At 38.2% G+C, this 17,628-nt stretch overlaps 1 protein-coding gene across 2 annotated transcripts in view; it reads right to left on the reverse strand.

Annotated features, from left to right (window-relative positions):
• Positions 1 to 17,628, reverse strand: part of EPHA4 (EPH receptor A4) — a 134,692-nt gene that overhangs the window by 12,999 nt on the left and 104,065 nt on the right. For both annotated transcript variants that reach the window (XM_081051111.1, XM_081051112.1), the window contains exons 9-14: positions 10,679 to 10,737; positions 8,749 to 8,862; positions 8,300 to 8,485; positions 4,285 to 4,346; positions 3,616 to 3,825; positions 1,463 to 1,612 (exon numbers count right to left, since the gene is read on the reverse strand). In XM_081051111.1, coding sequence (XP_080907237.1) covers positions 1,463 to 1,612; positions 3,616 to 3,825; positions 4,285 to 4,346; positions 8,300 to 8,485; positions 8,749 to 8,862; positions 10,679 to 10,737 — 781 coding nt within the window. The remainder of the gene's footprint in view (positions 1 to 1,462; positions 1,613 to 3,615; positions 3,826 to 4,284; positions 4,347 to 8,299; positions 8,486 to 8,748; positions 8,863 to 10,678; positions 10,738 to 17,628) is intronic.

Here is a 17,628-nt window from a genome sequence, read left to right on the forward strand (position 1 = left end):
TCTGAAAATACTTAGGGCAGGGATACTAACAAAGGTAATCTGCCGACATGGGCATTTGGCCATGACTCGCAACTGAAATAAAGGAAAGTTTAAATACTACAAATTAACCAAGTCAAGGCAAGCACTATTCGCTCATTTAGGTTTTTTATCTGTCCTTATCCCTTTGAAAGTCTCTTAACCCAAAATCAAGTGTTGCTACAAGAAAGGTACCTAAAGGAATCTGTGTAGCATAATCACATCAAATAATAGATTACACACCACTCAGCTCTACTGTCTTTCTAGCCTGTGATTACCTATCAGTTATGCTAGCTGCTGTCTTTCTTTCCACCTGCTATGAAACTTCCTTTATAATTTACAGATAATTCAATGTCAACACGACCATTCCTCTTAATCTTGTTAGGGAATTCTTTTTGCCCCACTAGACATGACATTCATCAGCTTCTTTATTGCTCTGGACATTCTTTTATTATTAAGGTAACTAGCATCCTGTTTCTTAAAGTGTACCTGGTTCTTCACTGAATTGTCAAGGCTTCTCGACTTCCTGCTGTTTCAGGACAAGGCAGATGGTCGGGTAACATTCAGATCAGAGAGAATTTTTTAAAAAAAGACTTTTTCTAAAATATAATTTTTATTGATACATAAAATACCATGCATTTATACAACTCTATGCTAATATTCTACCTCATACATATAAACATTTTGAAAGTTCACGAGAGTGGCCATTTTATTGTGATCTGATTTCCAACCCTCCCAAAACTAATAAAAATCTTTCCAGAATTAGCTAATAAGTGTTCTAGGAAAACCCCTGGGTCTAGGTTTTTTTTTTTTTTTTTCCTTTCTTTCTCACTGGAGATGTTTGTAATTAAATTCTATTACTCTGGAATCTTATTAGTGTCATTATTGAATGCTTTTCTGAAATTGCAGGCATTGTGGATACTCCCTTACGAAGTAGTCCAGATGGTACATTTAAAGGGATGTGCATAATTTACAAAGGGTCATTTAGTGAAGCTTTATTTTAGAGTCCTCAAGGGGCAAGCTCTAATTACAACTCTGTCAGCTTTAAAATATTCACTAGTTTTCTTCCAATAAACCTTTCATGTCAATTTTATCACATGTGAAATGTGTTTTTCATATGTCCTTGCATTTTCTTAAAATTCACTGTTCAATTTTGTTTTAGTTTGAATTTTAAATTTAACCAAGTAGAAATACTGTTCCATATTACTAATCTCTGCATCATATCTATGTATCTAATCTATTTCTCTCCTATTCTCCATTTAGGCTATGTAATTTTGCTCCTTGAACTCCACAACCATAATGTTTAACTACATTACTAGACACATTTGTAGTAAGAATCTTGAGTTTAATGTGTCATTTCAACTTCAATGCTCACTCCATCATACACTAATGTGGAACTTTCTGAATCTCAATGCAAAGGCATATATTCCAGAACATAAACACTCACGTCTTGATTGGACATATCCCAATAGGGTCTCTCTCCATATGACATCACTTCCCACATAACGATTCCATAGCTCCATACATCACTCGCTGATGTGAATTTACGATAGGCAATTGCTTCTGGCGCAGTCCACCGGATAGGAATCTTGCCACCCTGTGAACATTCGAGCCATAAGTTGATGCCTCAGTACATTAGTGATGTGCCATTTTAGTTTCTGAATGTTGTTACTGTTTGCCAGGCAGGACAACATTCCTGAGATAGCTCTTCAAACAATAAGACACTTGTTTATTTTAACTAAAGTCTTCCAGGTAGAGACAGTTCTCCTTAGATGTTTTCTTTTGTCATAGGGAAGTGAACAAGTAATCTGTTTAATTAATTTTGAAAAAGCCTACCTATTATATGAGTTCTGCTTAAGGCAATATTGTAGAAGAAAAGGAATCTCAGGTTTTACAAAATACGTATGTTAGCCATGGGATATCAATGAATGTGCAGCTGATACTCATTTTGACTTCTAGAACTCTTTCAGCCAGAAGCACAAAGGCCATGCTTAATATTGCTTCTAAAATCATGAACTAAAAAGTTAAATATGAAAATTTCTATCCATCACATTGTCATCCTACTCTAACATAGCATGAGAAACATGACCAACATATGCTAGAAGATAATACCCTAACTAGGCTCATAGAGGAAGCCAAATAATACCAGATGCTAGAGCCATTATTGACTGTAACAAAGTGAAGGCAGGATTTTGGTTATCATTTAATTAAAAAAAAAAAACAAACAGCAAAAATGATAAAGCAACTGACTATTACCCAGGAAAAAATGTAAATGTATTTTGTTTGTTTGTTTTTGTTTTTTGCTTCAACTGTCTTTTGTTTGATTATGTTTATGAGCAAGGTGTTTTTAAGGAAGTTTCAAATTTCCTAGGGTTGCATCTGGAGAGATTAATTCAACTTGAATTCGGACTCTTAAGTTGTTCAAGAGGACATCATTTAAAAGTTTGTATTCTTAGGGCTACTGAACAGGACAATAAATTATACTGGAAATTGCACTAATTCACTGCAGTTTACTCTAAAAATCCAGTGTATCACATTTATATTTGTTACATACAGAAGGACACTTGTGCTGCCTTCTAACTTGCTTAAATATTTGGCTAAGGTATTATTTATGTAAATGTATCATTCTAGAAGCCCCCTTTAACTTTCCTCCCTCTAACTACTGAGACAAAATAAAAGATCTTCAGCATTCATACAGATGTATTCTTTTCTAAATGAATGGAGTTGGAATTCAAAAGAAGATACTGTAAGAGTAAAAATTCGAGGCAAAGAAACCAAACACTACAAGAAAAAAAAAATTTACTACACCAAAAAAAACCCCAAAAAGCAAATAAGCAAAACCCAACAACAACAACAAAAAAACGCTTAGGGTTGTAGATGCAAAATGGTTAGCATTAAATGGCCGGTAAGTGTGTGTGTGCTTCATGTTGATTTTAACAGTGTCAGCCCTAATGGCCAATAACTTTTATGATTCCATGTTTATTCCATTAGTATCTTATATTCAGATGGTCCAACTAAGATAGCATAGCCATTAACTGGATACTGATAACTCTTAACTGTGCCCTAATCCTGGCTTATCTGCCAGTAGTAAAATGAAGGCCATTAGATACTGGAAAACTTTGCATAGTGTAAATGTTTTATAAATCCTGTATATACATTCTCAGAGTCAGTAGCCAAACGAGTAGAAACATTACTCTGTCTTGTTTAAAATAAGATTTTTTTTTTTAATAATAGAAAGAACCAAATAGAAAATCTAAAACAAATAGGAAAGAAGGAAGGAAGGGAAGGAAGGAGAGAAGGAGGGGGGGAAGGGATAGCGAGGGGGAGAGAGAGAGAGAGAGAGAGAGAGAGAGAAATTAAGTGTGAAAAACTACAATAATAAGTGAAGCTCTACTTTGTGGCTTTGTAAAATGGATATACATCTAGAGACTGTTTCAAAACCCACCCCTTGGAAACATGGCTTAAAAATGAATGTATGGATATGAAGAGGCTCTGAAGGATGAGAAAACTTGTGAAATCACAAAGGGCTTAAACATGAGAGTGAGAAGTGAGGAACAGTTTTATCAGAGTTAAAACCCGCAGGTTGCCAATCCTCCTTACCCGTGTGGTATAAGCTGCTTCCGGGTCATCCTCAAGCACCCGGGACATGCCAAAATCAGACACTTTGCAGACCAGGTTGCTATTTACCAGAATGTTCCGTGCAGCCAGATCTCGATGCACATAACTCATATCAGATAAATACTTCATCCCAGACCCAATGCCACGGAGCATGCCCACCAGCTGAATGACTGTAAATCGGCCATCGTTCTTCTACATAGGGAAGGAATAAGGAACAATCTCATTAGCATTAGGCCAAATTAATTTTCACTAAGCATTATTACTTGTATGTTTTTTAATAACTGTATCCGGTATGCAATCAAACTCAACATTATTTCCGGGCCATTTTGACCAAAGTCACTAATTCACTAGCAAAGTGAGCATATCCCAGAAGCTGGGTTTGCTTCCTATGATAGATTGAAATAATCCAACTATGATGAATCTGTGGCTCAAACAGCCTCACGATACAAGAATAAATCAAATACTACTCTCATCGAACATGGGTTATGTAATAGTCTTTAAAAAAATCACATCATTAGCTATTTCTCCTGTTCTTCCTTCAACTCTGTTAAAAAAAAGTCCATGAACACCACCAAACAAGGTGGGGCAAGGAGTCTGTTAGAGTTCTCTAAACACCAAAACTCTTGGGTTTAATATAAAGTAGTCACATACCCTGAGGAATGCATCCAAGGAGCCATTCTCCATGTACTCTGTTATGATCATTACTGGTTTACCTAGAGTTTTCAGGAAAAAAAAAAAAACACACAAACTCTTGATGAGCACTGTAGTTAATGAGATAAAAATGGGCTGTGCACAATTTTTACTGCCAAGACACCTGTCTTGTGCGATCTAATTTAATTAAAACAAGCCAAGCTTATGCCTCAGCTGTGGGGAACTAGGAATGAAATATTAAAAAGACGAGTAGGTTTAAATTCCATCTGGAAGGTTAACCCTTTGGGTGGCTTGTTGACAAGGTCTTTAACTAAAGTGGCCTCTGGTATCCAGGGAGCACATGAATGGATAATTGCTCTCTCAAGCAAAAGAGGAAGAAGATAAATGGGCAGGCCTGCTTAAAGCCAAAAAAAAAAAAAAAAAAAAAAGATCTTTAGGATAATTAATTTATTTTGTCCCCAGAAGAGCCACATGTGCGATGCTAAAGGAATCAATGGACAGAGAAACTTTACTTATTCAGAGAAACCCGAGTTTCAGGAAGCAGGAGCTACGTTGGATCTGTCATTGTTCAGACACATCTTAAAGCTCAAGCATGCACGTTAACTGCTTTCCCCTTGTCTTGCTCAGATTAGGAGCTGTAGTCTTTCTTTACCCTTTTCCTCTCTATACACGAATTTATTCTATTTGTTTCCTTAAGCCACCTACCTCAACAGCAACAACAAAATCACAGAAAAGGTTCACTAAATTATTTTGTCCTAGATAGCAGTTTTAATTCAGTACTAGAAGATCCTTGCTCCCCCCACCTTTTTTTTTTTTTTTTAATGATTTTAAGGTTTGGGAGAAGTAGGGAGAAACACCACTTTTATTTCACTTTAGTTTTCTTTCTGAGAACCTTAGGAAATAAGAACCATGCTTTAGTTTCTTAATCGCGGGCAATGGATTCAAGGTCTGAAATTCCTTCTTTCTAAAGGGGATTGTGGGAGAGGGGTGGGGCTGGGGCTGGGGCTGGGGCATAAATCCTCAATATTTTACTAAGGGAAGGGTTAGAGCTAAGAGAATATAAAAGATTCCCTGAGAGGAAAATAAAATGTTAGTTTCATGATAAATCAAACATATTTACACTTTCATTGCTGTAATTGTGGACTGTTTGGACTTAGGGAAAACGAACTGGGACACATCACTGTTGAAAAGCAACCCCAATTATTCTAAACTAATACATTTCCCAACCAGAGCCCCTATCAGAATAGACTCTGCTCTAGTGTGGGGAAAAATGAAAACGTCTTTGTTTCAGAGGCAAACATTTGGAAAGGACTGAAGTTTTTAATTTCAACAGAGTCTAATTTAGGAATTTGTTTTTTGATTGTGTTTTTGGTGTCCCAACAAATTTTTCCAAAGCAAAAATTTTGGACTAGAAACCAATACTATGGAGATTTTATTTTCAAGTGATGAATGAAAGCTGGCAGAAAAGGCAGGGATCTTGGTGTCGACCAAAGGATGAGTCAAATCATTTCGTCTTTCCCTTTGGCAGTAGGGGAGGGACCCTGAACACCCTTCCATCCTCCATCCACACAGGAAAACACTCTTAGCTCTTAGATTCATTTACCCTCTACATCTGTGACCGTGGTCTTCCGACAGCACAAATGCATCTAAATGAATTTTAATTAACCTGCCTCAATCAAAAGACACTTTGTCAACTAACGAGAAAGGGTGACTCTCTCGGCCGTGTCATGAATTCCTACTTCCATGTCAGCAGATCCTTTGGAAGTGTAGAAAAGAGAGTAGAAGGCCCAAAAGACAGGGCGGTAGTAGAGAGAATTTATAGTCTCCCCGTCCATTTAAAAAAAGTTACTCGAGTAACTGCTGGTAATGAATTCACACTCTTCCACGCCACCTTTTCACCCTCACACCTCCCGAGTCTGACTATTGGCACCATCTTCACGATTTTTCTACATTCCTTTTTCTGTTTATTAACAGTATCCATTTGTCAGAATCTTTATGAGCTCTATAAGAGAAATAAAGATGAATGTCTCCATAAGCAGAGGGGCTAATAAAGTGGGTGCAGGCTGGACTCATGGATGGAGGCCGTTCCTTCCCTTTGGACAGGCATGGACAGGAACAGATGCAGTGGGGAGGGCAACCATGGGGGAAGGGGACAGCTCCTCCGTGGAAATTTTAAATCATTTTAATTCAGTGACAACTGCATTATGCAAATGCACCCAGTGGTTTATAACAGTTACAGCTGTAATAGCTGTGGGTTTTAGCAGCACGGTGGGACTTTAACACAAAGATCCCCTGTTTCTTCTCTCTTCTACCAAGGTGCTGTGAAAATCACTGTCTGCGGCAGGAAAAACACCCCAAGCTGAACAGAGACTCCTTTTGAGAAGCTGGACCTGCAGAAGTATTTAAACGGAATGTTATCTTTTAATTAAAGTAGTGAAGGGCTCTGGGCAGCCCCGAAAGGCCACAGGCAACAGAAAAATATCCTGTCTGTGAAACTAATCTTAAAAAGCAAATAGAGCTATTCTATGCTAATTATAGCCTTCACCTTAGGTGGAAAATTATACTATATCCTTAGCATGGAAGGTTCCTCTTTTGAAGGATTCTGAAGATGGGGAAAGATGTACTTCCTAAGACATAATAACACCAGTTAACACTTAAAGAGTTTGGTTTTTGTTTTGTTTTTAATTTGCCCAGCATTATGCTAAACACACTAAATAATTCATCCAAAATAACCTTGTAAGGCAAGTTCTATTTTTATCTCTATTTTACAGATCAGGAAACTGAAAGATTGAGCAACTAGCCAAGGCCACGTGCCTCCCTAGCAGCAGAGGTGGGAGGCAAGTCTTTGGTTACTAGGCCAAAAGTCTCAAAGTGTGGCCCCAGGAACTGCAGCTTTGGCTTAACTTGGAGCTTAGACATCCCAATGCATGGACCTCACCCCACTTGCTGAATCAAACCTCTGAGGATGACGTTCAGGAAACTTGAAAACGTTTCCCAGAATTCTGATGGATGCTTGAGGATCTCTGAACTAGTGACTACTTTCTCTTTTTCAGTCACGTCATTTTCTCTTCTTAAAGAGTCTGTACCCTTGGTTCCTAATTGCCCTCTGCCCCAGACCTAATATCCAGAGTTTACTCTTTAACTTACCCCTGTCCCCTTCCCTTCACCCACCGGAGCAGTCACTCTGCACACAGTGATTGAAGGTGCTTTCACAGGCACCTCGGATCCGTAAAAAGCTCTGTGGCCTTCCTGGAGACACAGCCCCAGGTTTATGAGATCCTTGATAGGTAGTAACTGTAGTAGGTACTATGGTCCTGGAACAGAGCCACCTTCAGTAACGACCACTTCAGCTGCACAATCCATGTGGCAATTTATAAGTTGGTCTTAGCCAGCCTTACAGATGCATTCAGGGTTTGCTTTGCAAAATACATCTGTTGAGCTGTGTCGTATTTTAACTGAAGCATGGTTCACAGGCTCAGTGAATGCTAATGGACTAAAAATGGAAAGTTCAACCAGGTGTTACTGTAAATAGGTGCTGAACTGAAACAACCATAAATCAGGCAGAGCAGACAAGCAAATCCCCCTAAACATAATAAAGATTCCCAAGATCCACCCCCTTGCATGTGCAATTAAAGCCTCAAGCACAAGGTGTGGCAAGGTTTTGTTGTGTTTTATATGAAAAGTACTTAAAATTTATTTTGCTTACCATCTGCTTGTGCCTATCCTGTGACAATCAGTTGGGTCTAGCAAAGATTTCAAAGATGGTGAGGCATAACAAAAATCTGCAATATTAATGTCCCTAAAATCTCATACAAGCTGCCTTGGTAAGAGGGTATCAGCCTAAACCATAGACCCATTTAGAGCTGACTATAAGATTAATGACTTGTCCTGCACTGATTTCCTCCTATTAGCAATCAGTGGGTCTGCTCCATCTGTCATTTCCCTGGAAAGAAAATGTGTGTTTAATTTGCCAGTAACTTCTAAGTTGGCTTTGTAAAGGGAGTGACCCACATACATTTGGTGACGACGCCTTCCAAGTGAATTATATTCGGGTGATCAAACTGTCCCATGATGCTGGCCTCACTCAGAAAGTCTCTCCTCTGTTTGTCTGTGTAACCCGCTTTCAAAGTCTTAATAGCCACACAGATCTCTCTCTTGCCAGGCACTTTGAGACGCCCACTGCAGACTTCACCAAATTCACCTTTGGGAGAGAAGAAGAATTGACCATGGATCAGAAGCACAGCCCATTCCGGATTAGAGAGTAATAGTTAACATTTGTTGAGTGCTTATTACATGCCAGGCACTGTGCTAGTGTTTTCCACAGATCAAGGAAATTTCATGTATGCAGATATTTACATATATATGGGTACGTACAGTACATTCACACGCATTTATATAATCCCACATGGATATTTAACGTTCACCAAGAAAATAGGCTTATTAGACAGACACTCATATACTTACCAACTCCTATGACTTTTTCAATCTTAATGCAGGATGCATCAATTTCTTTGGCAAATTCTCGAACTGCTTGGTTGGGATCTTCGTATGTGAAGGGATCCACATAAGTTCTAACACCTAAGTAATAAACATGTGATAGATTGACCGAACACTTCTCGGTAACCACTAATACACTGAAGTTGTCTCTTAAAAATACTTAGCACAGGAAAAGTTTTCTTAGCAGGAGAAAAGTCCTCAGCATAGACAGATGAAAATGTTTAAATTCTTGCTCTGGTTTTCATTAGTGGGTAAACAAGGAATTGTTAGCTACTTAAGACGCTGTAGCTCCACTGACTTCCTGGAATGTCTTCACACTTCAAGGACAAAATTTTTAAAATGACCTATCCCGTGGAGAAGAAAAGTCCCTCTAAGGAAATTTAGAATGTGTTAGCTGAATATTGTTGTCTCAATCAATTGTTCACGTCCTACCCATCGTCACCAGCTATCCTCCTTTGGGGAAGATAATAGTAACTTTCTTTCTCAACTGGCGGTTCCTACCTGGTACCACCTTTTGCCAAATATCTAGACCAGTAAAATATATGACCAACAATTAACAAACTAAGATTGAACCTAGGTTAAAATGGATAAAAGGGATAATATCAACTAGTTGATTTGAGAATATAGCCTCTATTGGATCTCCACTTTTATTCTGTTTTGGGAAGAAGGTGACGTAAGTAAAGACACTGGAGTTCACTTAGACGCTTCCATGGGAAAAAATGTAGCCTAATTGTGATTAGTTTGAACACCAGGAAGTGTCATTCAGCCATATCCCATAATCACTTGTGAACTAAGTTCAGAATGTGAGCTCTAAAGACCATTGGTAAACACTGGGAACTTTCTACTGGCTTTAGCATCTCTCCTTTCCTTAGGGCTTTGGATAAGGAACCTGAGAGGATATAAGACAATGGTTGGCCAATCTCTTTGATTTTCCAGGCACGTCAGTCTTGTCCTCATCTCAAAATAAATTACAACATTTTTGTTTTAAAATATAGATGCCACATGCAAATTAAAAGGTATGGTTTTAGAAAGGAAAAAAGGTGAGCCTTGCCCTTCATCACTTTATATGCTCTAGCCAAGAAAATCTTTCTCAAGATTACTCTTCCTACCCTTAGTCTCTCCCTTTTACCTCCATGGGCTGTTTAATAAGGTACTTATACCTATTAGCCATAGGTTGCTATTTAAATGTAAATTAGTCAAAATAAAATACAATTTAAAATTTACTTCCTCAGTCACATTGGCTACTTTTCAGGCGTTCAATAATAGTACTTGTGGCTATTGGCGACTGTATTGGATGGTGCAGATGTATAACATCGTGCCATCAACTCAGAAAGTTCTGTCTGACAGTGTTCTTGGAGAGCCATCAACCACTGTCCATTTAAGAGTCTTCTATCTTGCTCATGTCCTTCTAGAGCCAAGTCTTCAAATTTATTCTTTGCCCTACTTGAAACATAAAATTAACTAGAATCCACTAAAGAAATACTGATAGTCCTGAATTCTACAGCACACATTCTTTGGGGTTTAGCAATTACTTTTCAATTCCTTATTCTTTCTTCTCCAAAAAATTTACCTTGAGAAATTGAGAAAAATTGTTACCTGTTAAATCTTGCCACCCAGATACAAAATTTGAATAGCTCCTCTAATACCTTTTCAGGGCAAAGGATAAAAGAAGGAAAACAAAGAATCTAAAGGAATTTCCACAACCCTCATCTTTAATCTCACTTTCAACAATCCCCAGTCATGTATGTCAGTTTGATACTCTGAAGTACATTATTTGGATAATTCCATGAAAGGAATAGAACATGAATAGCCACATGAATATTATTTAGAAATTACTAAACTGAAAACAGGACACATGCTCTTAAAATAAAATTATTTTTAATCCAATTTTTTGTACCTTGATTCAAATGTTTCTCTTCATCTGCTTCTTGTTTGGCTTTACTGTATTTACTCCGTCTATTAAAAATTAAAAAAATTAAAAAAGAAAGAAAATTATTTTCAAAAGCAGAAAGCCGTAAGTTTTTTGCTACCATAATATAAGTCAGGCAGATATACTATACACATTTCACAGATGAGAAAACTGAGGTTTATGAGAGGTGAACTAACAAGGTGAATAGCTTCTCATCTTGGTAGTGAATAATGGTTTCACTGCAAGCAGTCAGAGTTTAGTCTCTGCTCTTAGCCACCATATTAAGATTGTACAGCAAATATTTTATAATTATAATATCAAATCCCCAAAAGAAATTTATATTATTGAAGATAGATTATAAATTTATTGGCTAGTTTTCCCGTAAGTTTCTGAATTAAAATAAGTTTCCTTGGGTAAATTCTGCATAAATCAAAGGGCAATAATGTTCAATATGTGATAGGTAATTCCTTATCATATTATACGATATTCTGTGGTTATTGGTTTCAGCTGTTGCATGCAAAATCCTCAATTATTAACGGAAATTTCAAAGGTAAATATTTGCATTGTACTGGATTACATTCCTTAAGAATTTGTAGAAAACTTGCAAGAGTGAAAATGAGAAGTTTCCATGTGTAGCCTAATTCTCTTTCCAAAAAATAGTGTATGATTTCACAGTTGTCATTCTGCTCTAAGTGTCCTCTAGGCATGTGATCTGGCTTTGCTATAAAGTCCTGGGAATCAGAAATCTTGACTACATATAAATCTTGAATCAATAATCTTGATACATCATAGATATGTGTGTGTGTACGTGTATACGGCGAGTGCCAAAAAAATGTACATAAGTGGACACTTTGGTCAACATTGCTCAAGCAGTAGTTTGTCATAATCAGAAGTGTCTGGACACTGATGGTAACCACAATGAGCACCTCTTATAATTGCAGAAGTCAAATGTGATTTGTATTCATCTTTTGTTATCGGTATAGATTGAGTATTACAATTTTATTAATAATACAGTTTTCTTTTCTTAAAATGTGCATACAGATTTTTTTGGCACCCTCTGTATATTACTTAAATGAACAGGAAATCAACTTAGTTGATATTACAGGTTTCAAAAGTTTGGGAAGATGAGACTAAATTAGTGAACAAAATGGGTTCACTTATGTTTCTGGCAAAAACGCAAAGATGACATGCAGTTTTATAATCATCTTGCATTTCCTCAGAGCTTTAACATCAAGATAAGTCAGGACTCTTACATCTGAGGAAACTGAGGCTCTGAGATGACAAACAACTCCCTAGAGGCCACAGTGCGTCTCAGCAGAGTGGTTCTGTCAGAATCTGGTAAGGGAACCCCTGATCACAGATCAGAGATCACAGAAAAGAGAGAACAACGGAGAACCTAAAGGAGGCAGGCAGTGCAAGGAGAGAGGCAGCCCCACCACGGTCACGCGCTTCAAGCTCCTCACCCACATTCCTCTCATTGTGAGCAGTACAGGACCCAGCTCCACATTCAGACCCTCAAAGCCTACAGATGTTCCTCCGTGTGTATAATTCCCTTGCAAATAATAATACCTTGCGCTTTTACACTGCATTTAACTTTTCAAAGTGTTCTCATCACATATATTATTTCCTCCCCTAACTGTTTGCAAAGCAGGAACCAGCTTAGTAAACAGAGACCCAGTTACTAGAGTTAACTGCAAAGCGTGTGTAATTCAGTCCCAAATAATAGCTTGCCTTCTTCGCATTTAACTCTTTGAAGAGCCTTCACATCCTTTACTGAATTGCATCTTCACAACAAACCTCTGAAAGCAATCAGACAGACAGACACGCATTCTGTACAGGTATGGACATGGACGCAACGGGCAAGTGATTCACCCAAGAAGCCCTCAGCCAAGTATAGGTGTGTGTCTGCCTTGACTCTGCTCATGCTTCACACGCCTCTCATAGTGGAGATGAAGTTATATGAGAGTTAATTAGAAGTAATTTTACATTTTATATCAGTAAATCCACTTAAAATATAGTTCACTACTCTCAAAATACATTGCTTCATCAAAGACACTAAACAGGTTTAAGTATCCTGAAACCAAACATTCCTATCAAAGATGTGCTTCCCCCCAATCTTCCCACCTCTTTCCCCTTTTAAAGGAAATATAAGAGTGTTCGGCAGGGACTATGAAAACAACATTTTATGCTGGGAAACGCGTGGCTAGGTCCCAAGGGTGTGATAGGGTCCTGCCAGCTGAGAGACTGTATCTTATCAGAGCTCCTAAAAGCATTATCTAAAATTACAAGTATATCTTTTAAATCACTTTAGATCTCCAATTTGAATTGCTTTCCTTTAAAGAAGGACAAAATTGCAGAGAGCAGGAGAGCTTTGGTACTAACTTTAAATTGTGAGTTCGTCAAAAACTCTGTATCTACCAATAGAAACAAGTGGCCTCAAGCTGCCAGGAGTGTGGTAATCTGTTTTACATCAAATCCATTCATTAAATGTGTGCAAAGCCAGAGGAAATGCAAAATGGCAGGGATCATTAATTATAAGGTTGCTGTGCCTATCTCTTCCTCCGATTTCTAAACATAAGGGAGGAATTAAATTAGAGGTGAAGGTGTATCTTTAAGAAAACTTCTTTTCTTTGGAGGGTGAGTTGGAGTAGAGGGCCTTACAAAAGTACAGGGAATGCTGAAAACAGAAACACAAGGATTACTGTTCAAAGGCTAATTGCAGACTATTAGCTTTTTAATAATACCTTGAAAACTAAATGCCTGAGTCCCACTCTACCTTTGTCACCTGATGACCCTTACCCCTTGTCTCAGGGTAGGACAACAGGTCCCTTATTGTCCCAAAAAAGAAAGCCCATTGAAGCGTATTATTGGGTCAGCCAGCCTGGAGGAAACCACACAGCCCAAAGAAGTGCTAACTTCAGATTGACATCCAAGGCAGATCACCAGAATGGCAGAAGGAAACCTTTGTTGTAGATTTTCTAATTATTGAGATGTGGGCAAGCTGATTTAAAAAAGGGTAAGGAGGGGAATGGTTGGCTAGTGAATGTTCCAGAAGGAAACATGGAACCTGCTGGAGTTAGATAAAAGGGTCTCCTTTGCAGGTGAAACTTTGAAAGAGTGTGAGCTAAGCCCTGCTTCTGTCAAAGGGAGGCGTAAAAGGGGTATTAACAGACATTGTTGAGGAGCAGCATGAGCCCCCAGTGCTGCCCTCCCAACCAAAGTGTTGTTCCTGGCACCCTGACTACTCAACAAAACAAACGAAATAGTGGAAGGGGAGAGGGGCAGAGGCCCAGCATAAACCCGGCTTTTATTAAAATACTAACTTTCCTCACCGAGTGGATAGATTTGATTGATGTGGTTCACTGTTCCAAAACTAATTAGTAAAAGGTAAGTAATTTATGCAGCTAAAGTGCAGATTAAAGAAGATAAAGCAGGGTAATAACTAGCACGGCTCCAGGAGGAGCCTTTTCAGTGTTCAATGGCATCACCCGTGACAATTCATAGAAGCCATCTTTCTTTTTCCCCTTCCTTAAGCTGTCATTGTTCTTGCACCAAATGATGTCTAAATGTTCTTTCATGAGCAACATTTTGAAACGGTTGGAATTGAACCGTACGATTGCATGCAAGTTGTTTAGAAATGTTCCCGCAGTACCATCTGCCCTCTAATTGTATGAATTTACATGACTTCATCAGAGCCGATTTAGGCTACCATTTAAGTGTATTCATTCTTATGTGATCATAATATTCCAACGAGGACACCAGGGAAGACAGATACAGACTGAATGGTAACTATTTTACCATTATGTGAACAGTTAGCTCCAAAGTGGAAAATCTTAACCTTCCCAAGAACAAAAAACCAAGTTGCAGTGTCTGACTTTATATTATGCACTAGACTTGCACATTAATTCACAGATTACAAATGTTACCAACATCACTGAGGAGACTTTTGAAATTTGGGGTCAACAGAACTGTTAATGTTAGCTTTTCACGTAGGTCAAATTTTCAGTTAAGAAGACGATACAATTATCTATGCCAGTATTGGAAATCAGAAGAGATGGACTCCTGTCCTGATCAGGCAACTAACTAGTTGTGTGGATTTGGTTTCCTTAGTTGTTTAACCTCCACTCTAGTCCTCAAGTTCTTAATATGCAGGATGCCAGTGTTAGAATTACACAATTTCCTAAACCAGAGCCATTCCCTCACAAATTTTGCAATAGACACTTCATTTTTTCTTAAAAATCAGTTCACTTTCTTTTGGTTTACCATTTAAGGGAAAAGGGGTACTTTACAACCCTAACATAAAGGGAAACCCAGTAACGCTAGCAATCTTTAGAAGATCATATCCAATCAGCCTATGCAACGATGATAGGCAATACTTTTCTCTGATCACCAACCTGTCCTTTAGAAAAGAGAGTCATCTTGTATTCTAGTCCTTTCTTAAAAGTGTTTTCCATATATGAACAATGAAATACTATTTGGGGAAGACACCCTAGCCTGAAGCAACCTGAATTAATACTATTTGGGGTGTTTCTGGAGGTAACCCAATGAAATCATTAATAGAAAAGGGGGGGATTAGAGAAAGAAATTTAACACATTTGATCATCAGTCCTGGTGTTTATGACCTTATCATTGCATGTTATGATGTTCTTTCAAAAACCACTTCCAAAAGCAATAAAAAGGTAACCCTGTAGAGCTTGCTAACATGTATACCCAGAAGGACATGGGGAAATGATCCTGTGCTGCTAAGAGAAGGCACATACGTGGTTTGGGGTAAAATTCCTACATACGGCATCACATAGGTACAAGATGTGCTGCACCTTAAACAGCCCACTTAGCAAATACAATTAATTGTGTTTGCTGAAAAGCTGACAAAATCCTCACATTATAACTCGACTAATGAGGAAGACACTGATCAAACACGACTATAAAAAAGTGTAAGTCAATTTGCTTAACATAACATGCGTGGTAAACACATACAGTATATCTAAGTCCACCTACTTTGTATAGCATGCCATTTTAAACATATAAACTTTATCAACTTAGCAGTTTGACTCTTTCACTGAGATCCATAAATGTGTACACATCCAAGTTGGCCAAAAGGAAAAAGTGGATCTTTACATTGAAAAAAATCAGAAGATTACTCTGGCTTCTCTAAAGCTCAGGCTTCTTAATATAAAGCAAATGTAATGAAATAAACGACATAATTACTCTAAAAAATCTAGCAGGATACCAGCTGTGAGCTGTAGACTGTTTCCTCTTTCTTCAATAACAAATTTGCACCAGATAGTCTTTCTCTTTGAGATAATCAGAAGGACTGAAACTTTTCTCACTGTGTGGGTTCCTGTCAATCCACCTCTTACAAATCTCCCATGGCATCAGCAGCGTGGGGTTCAGGTGGAGGAGGCATCAACCTGGAAGGGATCTGTCTCTAGCATCCATTCTGCCGTCCACATTCCGTGGCTCTAAGAAGCGAGAAGCAGCTCCATCACTTTCCAGGCTAGAGTGTCTGTCTCCTTTGTTGTTTGCCCAGGCCGCTAGCTGCAGTATAGCGAGATTATTTTGCAGGTACCATCTTTCATTCGTAGCATGGACCAGACTTTTATCTGTACTACCTGTCTCCTCTGTCTTCACCTGTTCTCGTCCCATTTAGACATTTGCAGTGGAACATGACAGAGCATACAGCTTGCGTGCGGAGAAGCCTCAGCTGAGTGTGCGACAGCTGCAGCAATGCCTGTCAGCTACCTGGCTCCAGGCAGCCTTTCCCATGACAGCTTTATGGCCAACACTAAAGCAGAATCAATAGGAGGGCAAAGGGTTGACATTTCATTTTCTAAAAAGTAATCCATTGTGGACCAATCACCAAGCAGTGTTTATCAGCCTTGGGAAGTGACATTTTTTTTTTTAATGGGAAAGAAGGAACAGGAATCATCACTGGGTAACTCGACAGGCTCAATTCTCTAAGGTGGGCACTCATAATTGGAAATTCAATGTATCCTGCTATCAATCCTGCCTTAAATAATAAAGTGATCAATAAAATCAGAAAGGAAATTAAGCTATCAAGCTTGCAATGCTATTTTCTAGAGCAACGGCTTTTAATAAACTTGTCTTCCTGCATTACATTTTCCTTCCTTTTCGTCCATGCAGAACTTCCAAGAAAAACTTATAATGAGGTGGCTTCTTTCTAATTACTCCGGTTTGACCGCTAAAATTAAAGGAAAAAAAGGAAATCTAAAGGCAAGCTGGACTACAACTAGAGAATGCTTCCAACCAATACCAGAGGAAGTCGAGACTCATTTTCTGCAAACAATATTCTGTCAAGTGGAAATGTAATGGCTGTGTGCGATGTCAGAGGGGTAGTAGATTGGGGGAGAAGGGCTTATCATTTTGTGAGGGGTATAAACGATAAATGTCTAACTATTAAAATGTTTTGTACAAATGAAACTAATAAAAAACAAAAAACAAACAAATCCAATATTCCGTCAAGTGATTCTGAGCATCACGTGGTGCTAGATTTCAGCCAAATAGTTTTTGAAGTAAAGGTTATTAATATTTTTTCTATTTTTTGATTTTTAAACATCTACATTTTCTGATAATGCAACTTATTTCTATACACTGTAAAATTTTCAAAAGCAGGAATGTGTGATAATAAAAGCAAAAGCCCATGTAATTTCTACACACCCCCCCAACGCATTCCTTACTTCCCACTATCAAATGGATTTATATGTATTAATGCATACCGTTCCCCATGTGTTTATGTGCCCGGCAAGTACACATACACAGAATCAAATGGCAATGGACAAGAAAAAGGTCCATCTTAATTAACTTTCAAAATCAATGCCTGGGAAGAAAAGAACACTGGAAATTCAAATTCTGTTCAAGGCCAGTTGAAGTTTTCAAAGGCAGAGATATACCATTACATAGGATGGAGTAAGCATGTC

Source organism: Rhinolophus hipposideros, assembly GCF_964194185.1.
Source record: "Rhinolophus hipposideros genome assembly, chromosome: 6".
Taxonomy (NCBI): domain Eukaryota; kingdom Metazoa; phylum Chordata; class Mammalia; order Chiroptera; family Rhinolophidae; genus Rhinolophus; species Rhinolophus hipposideros.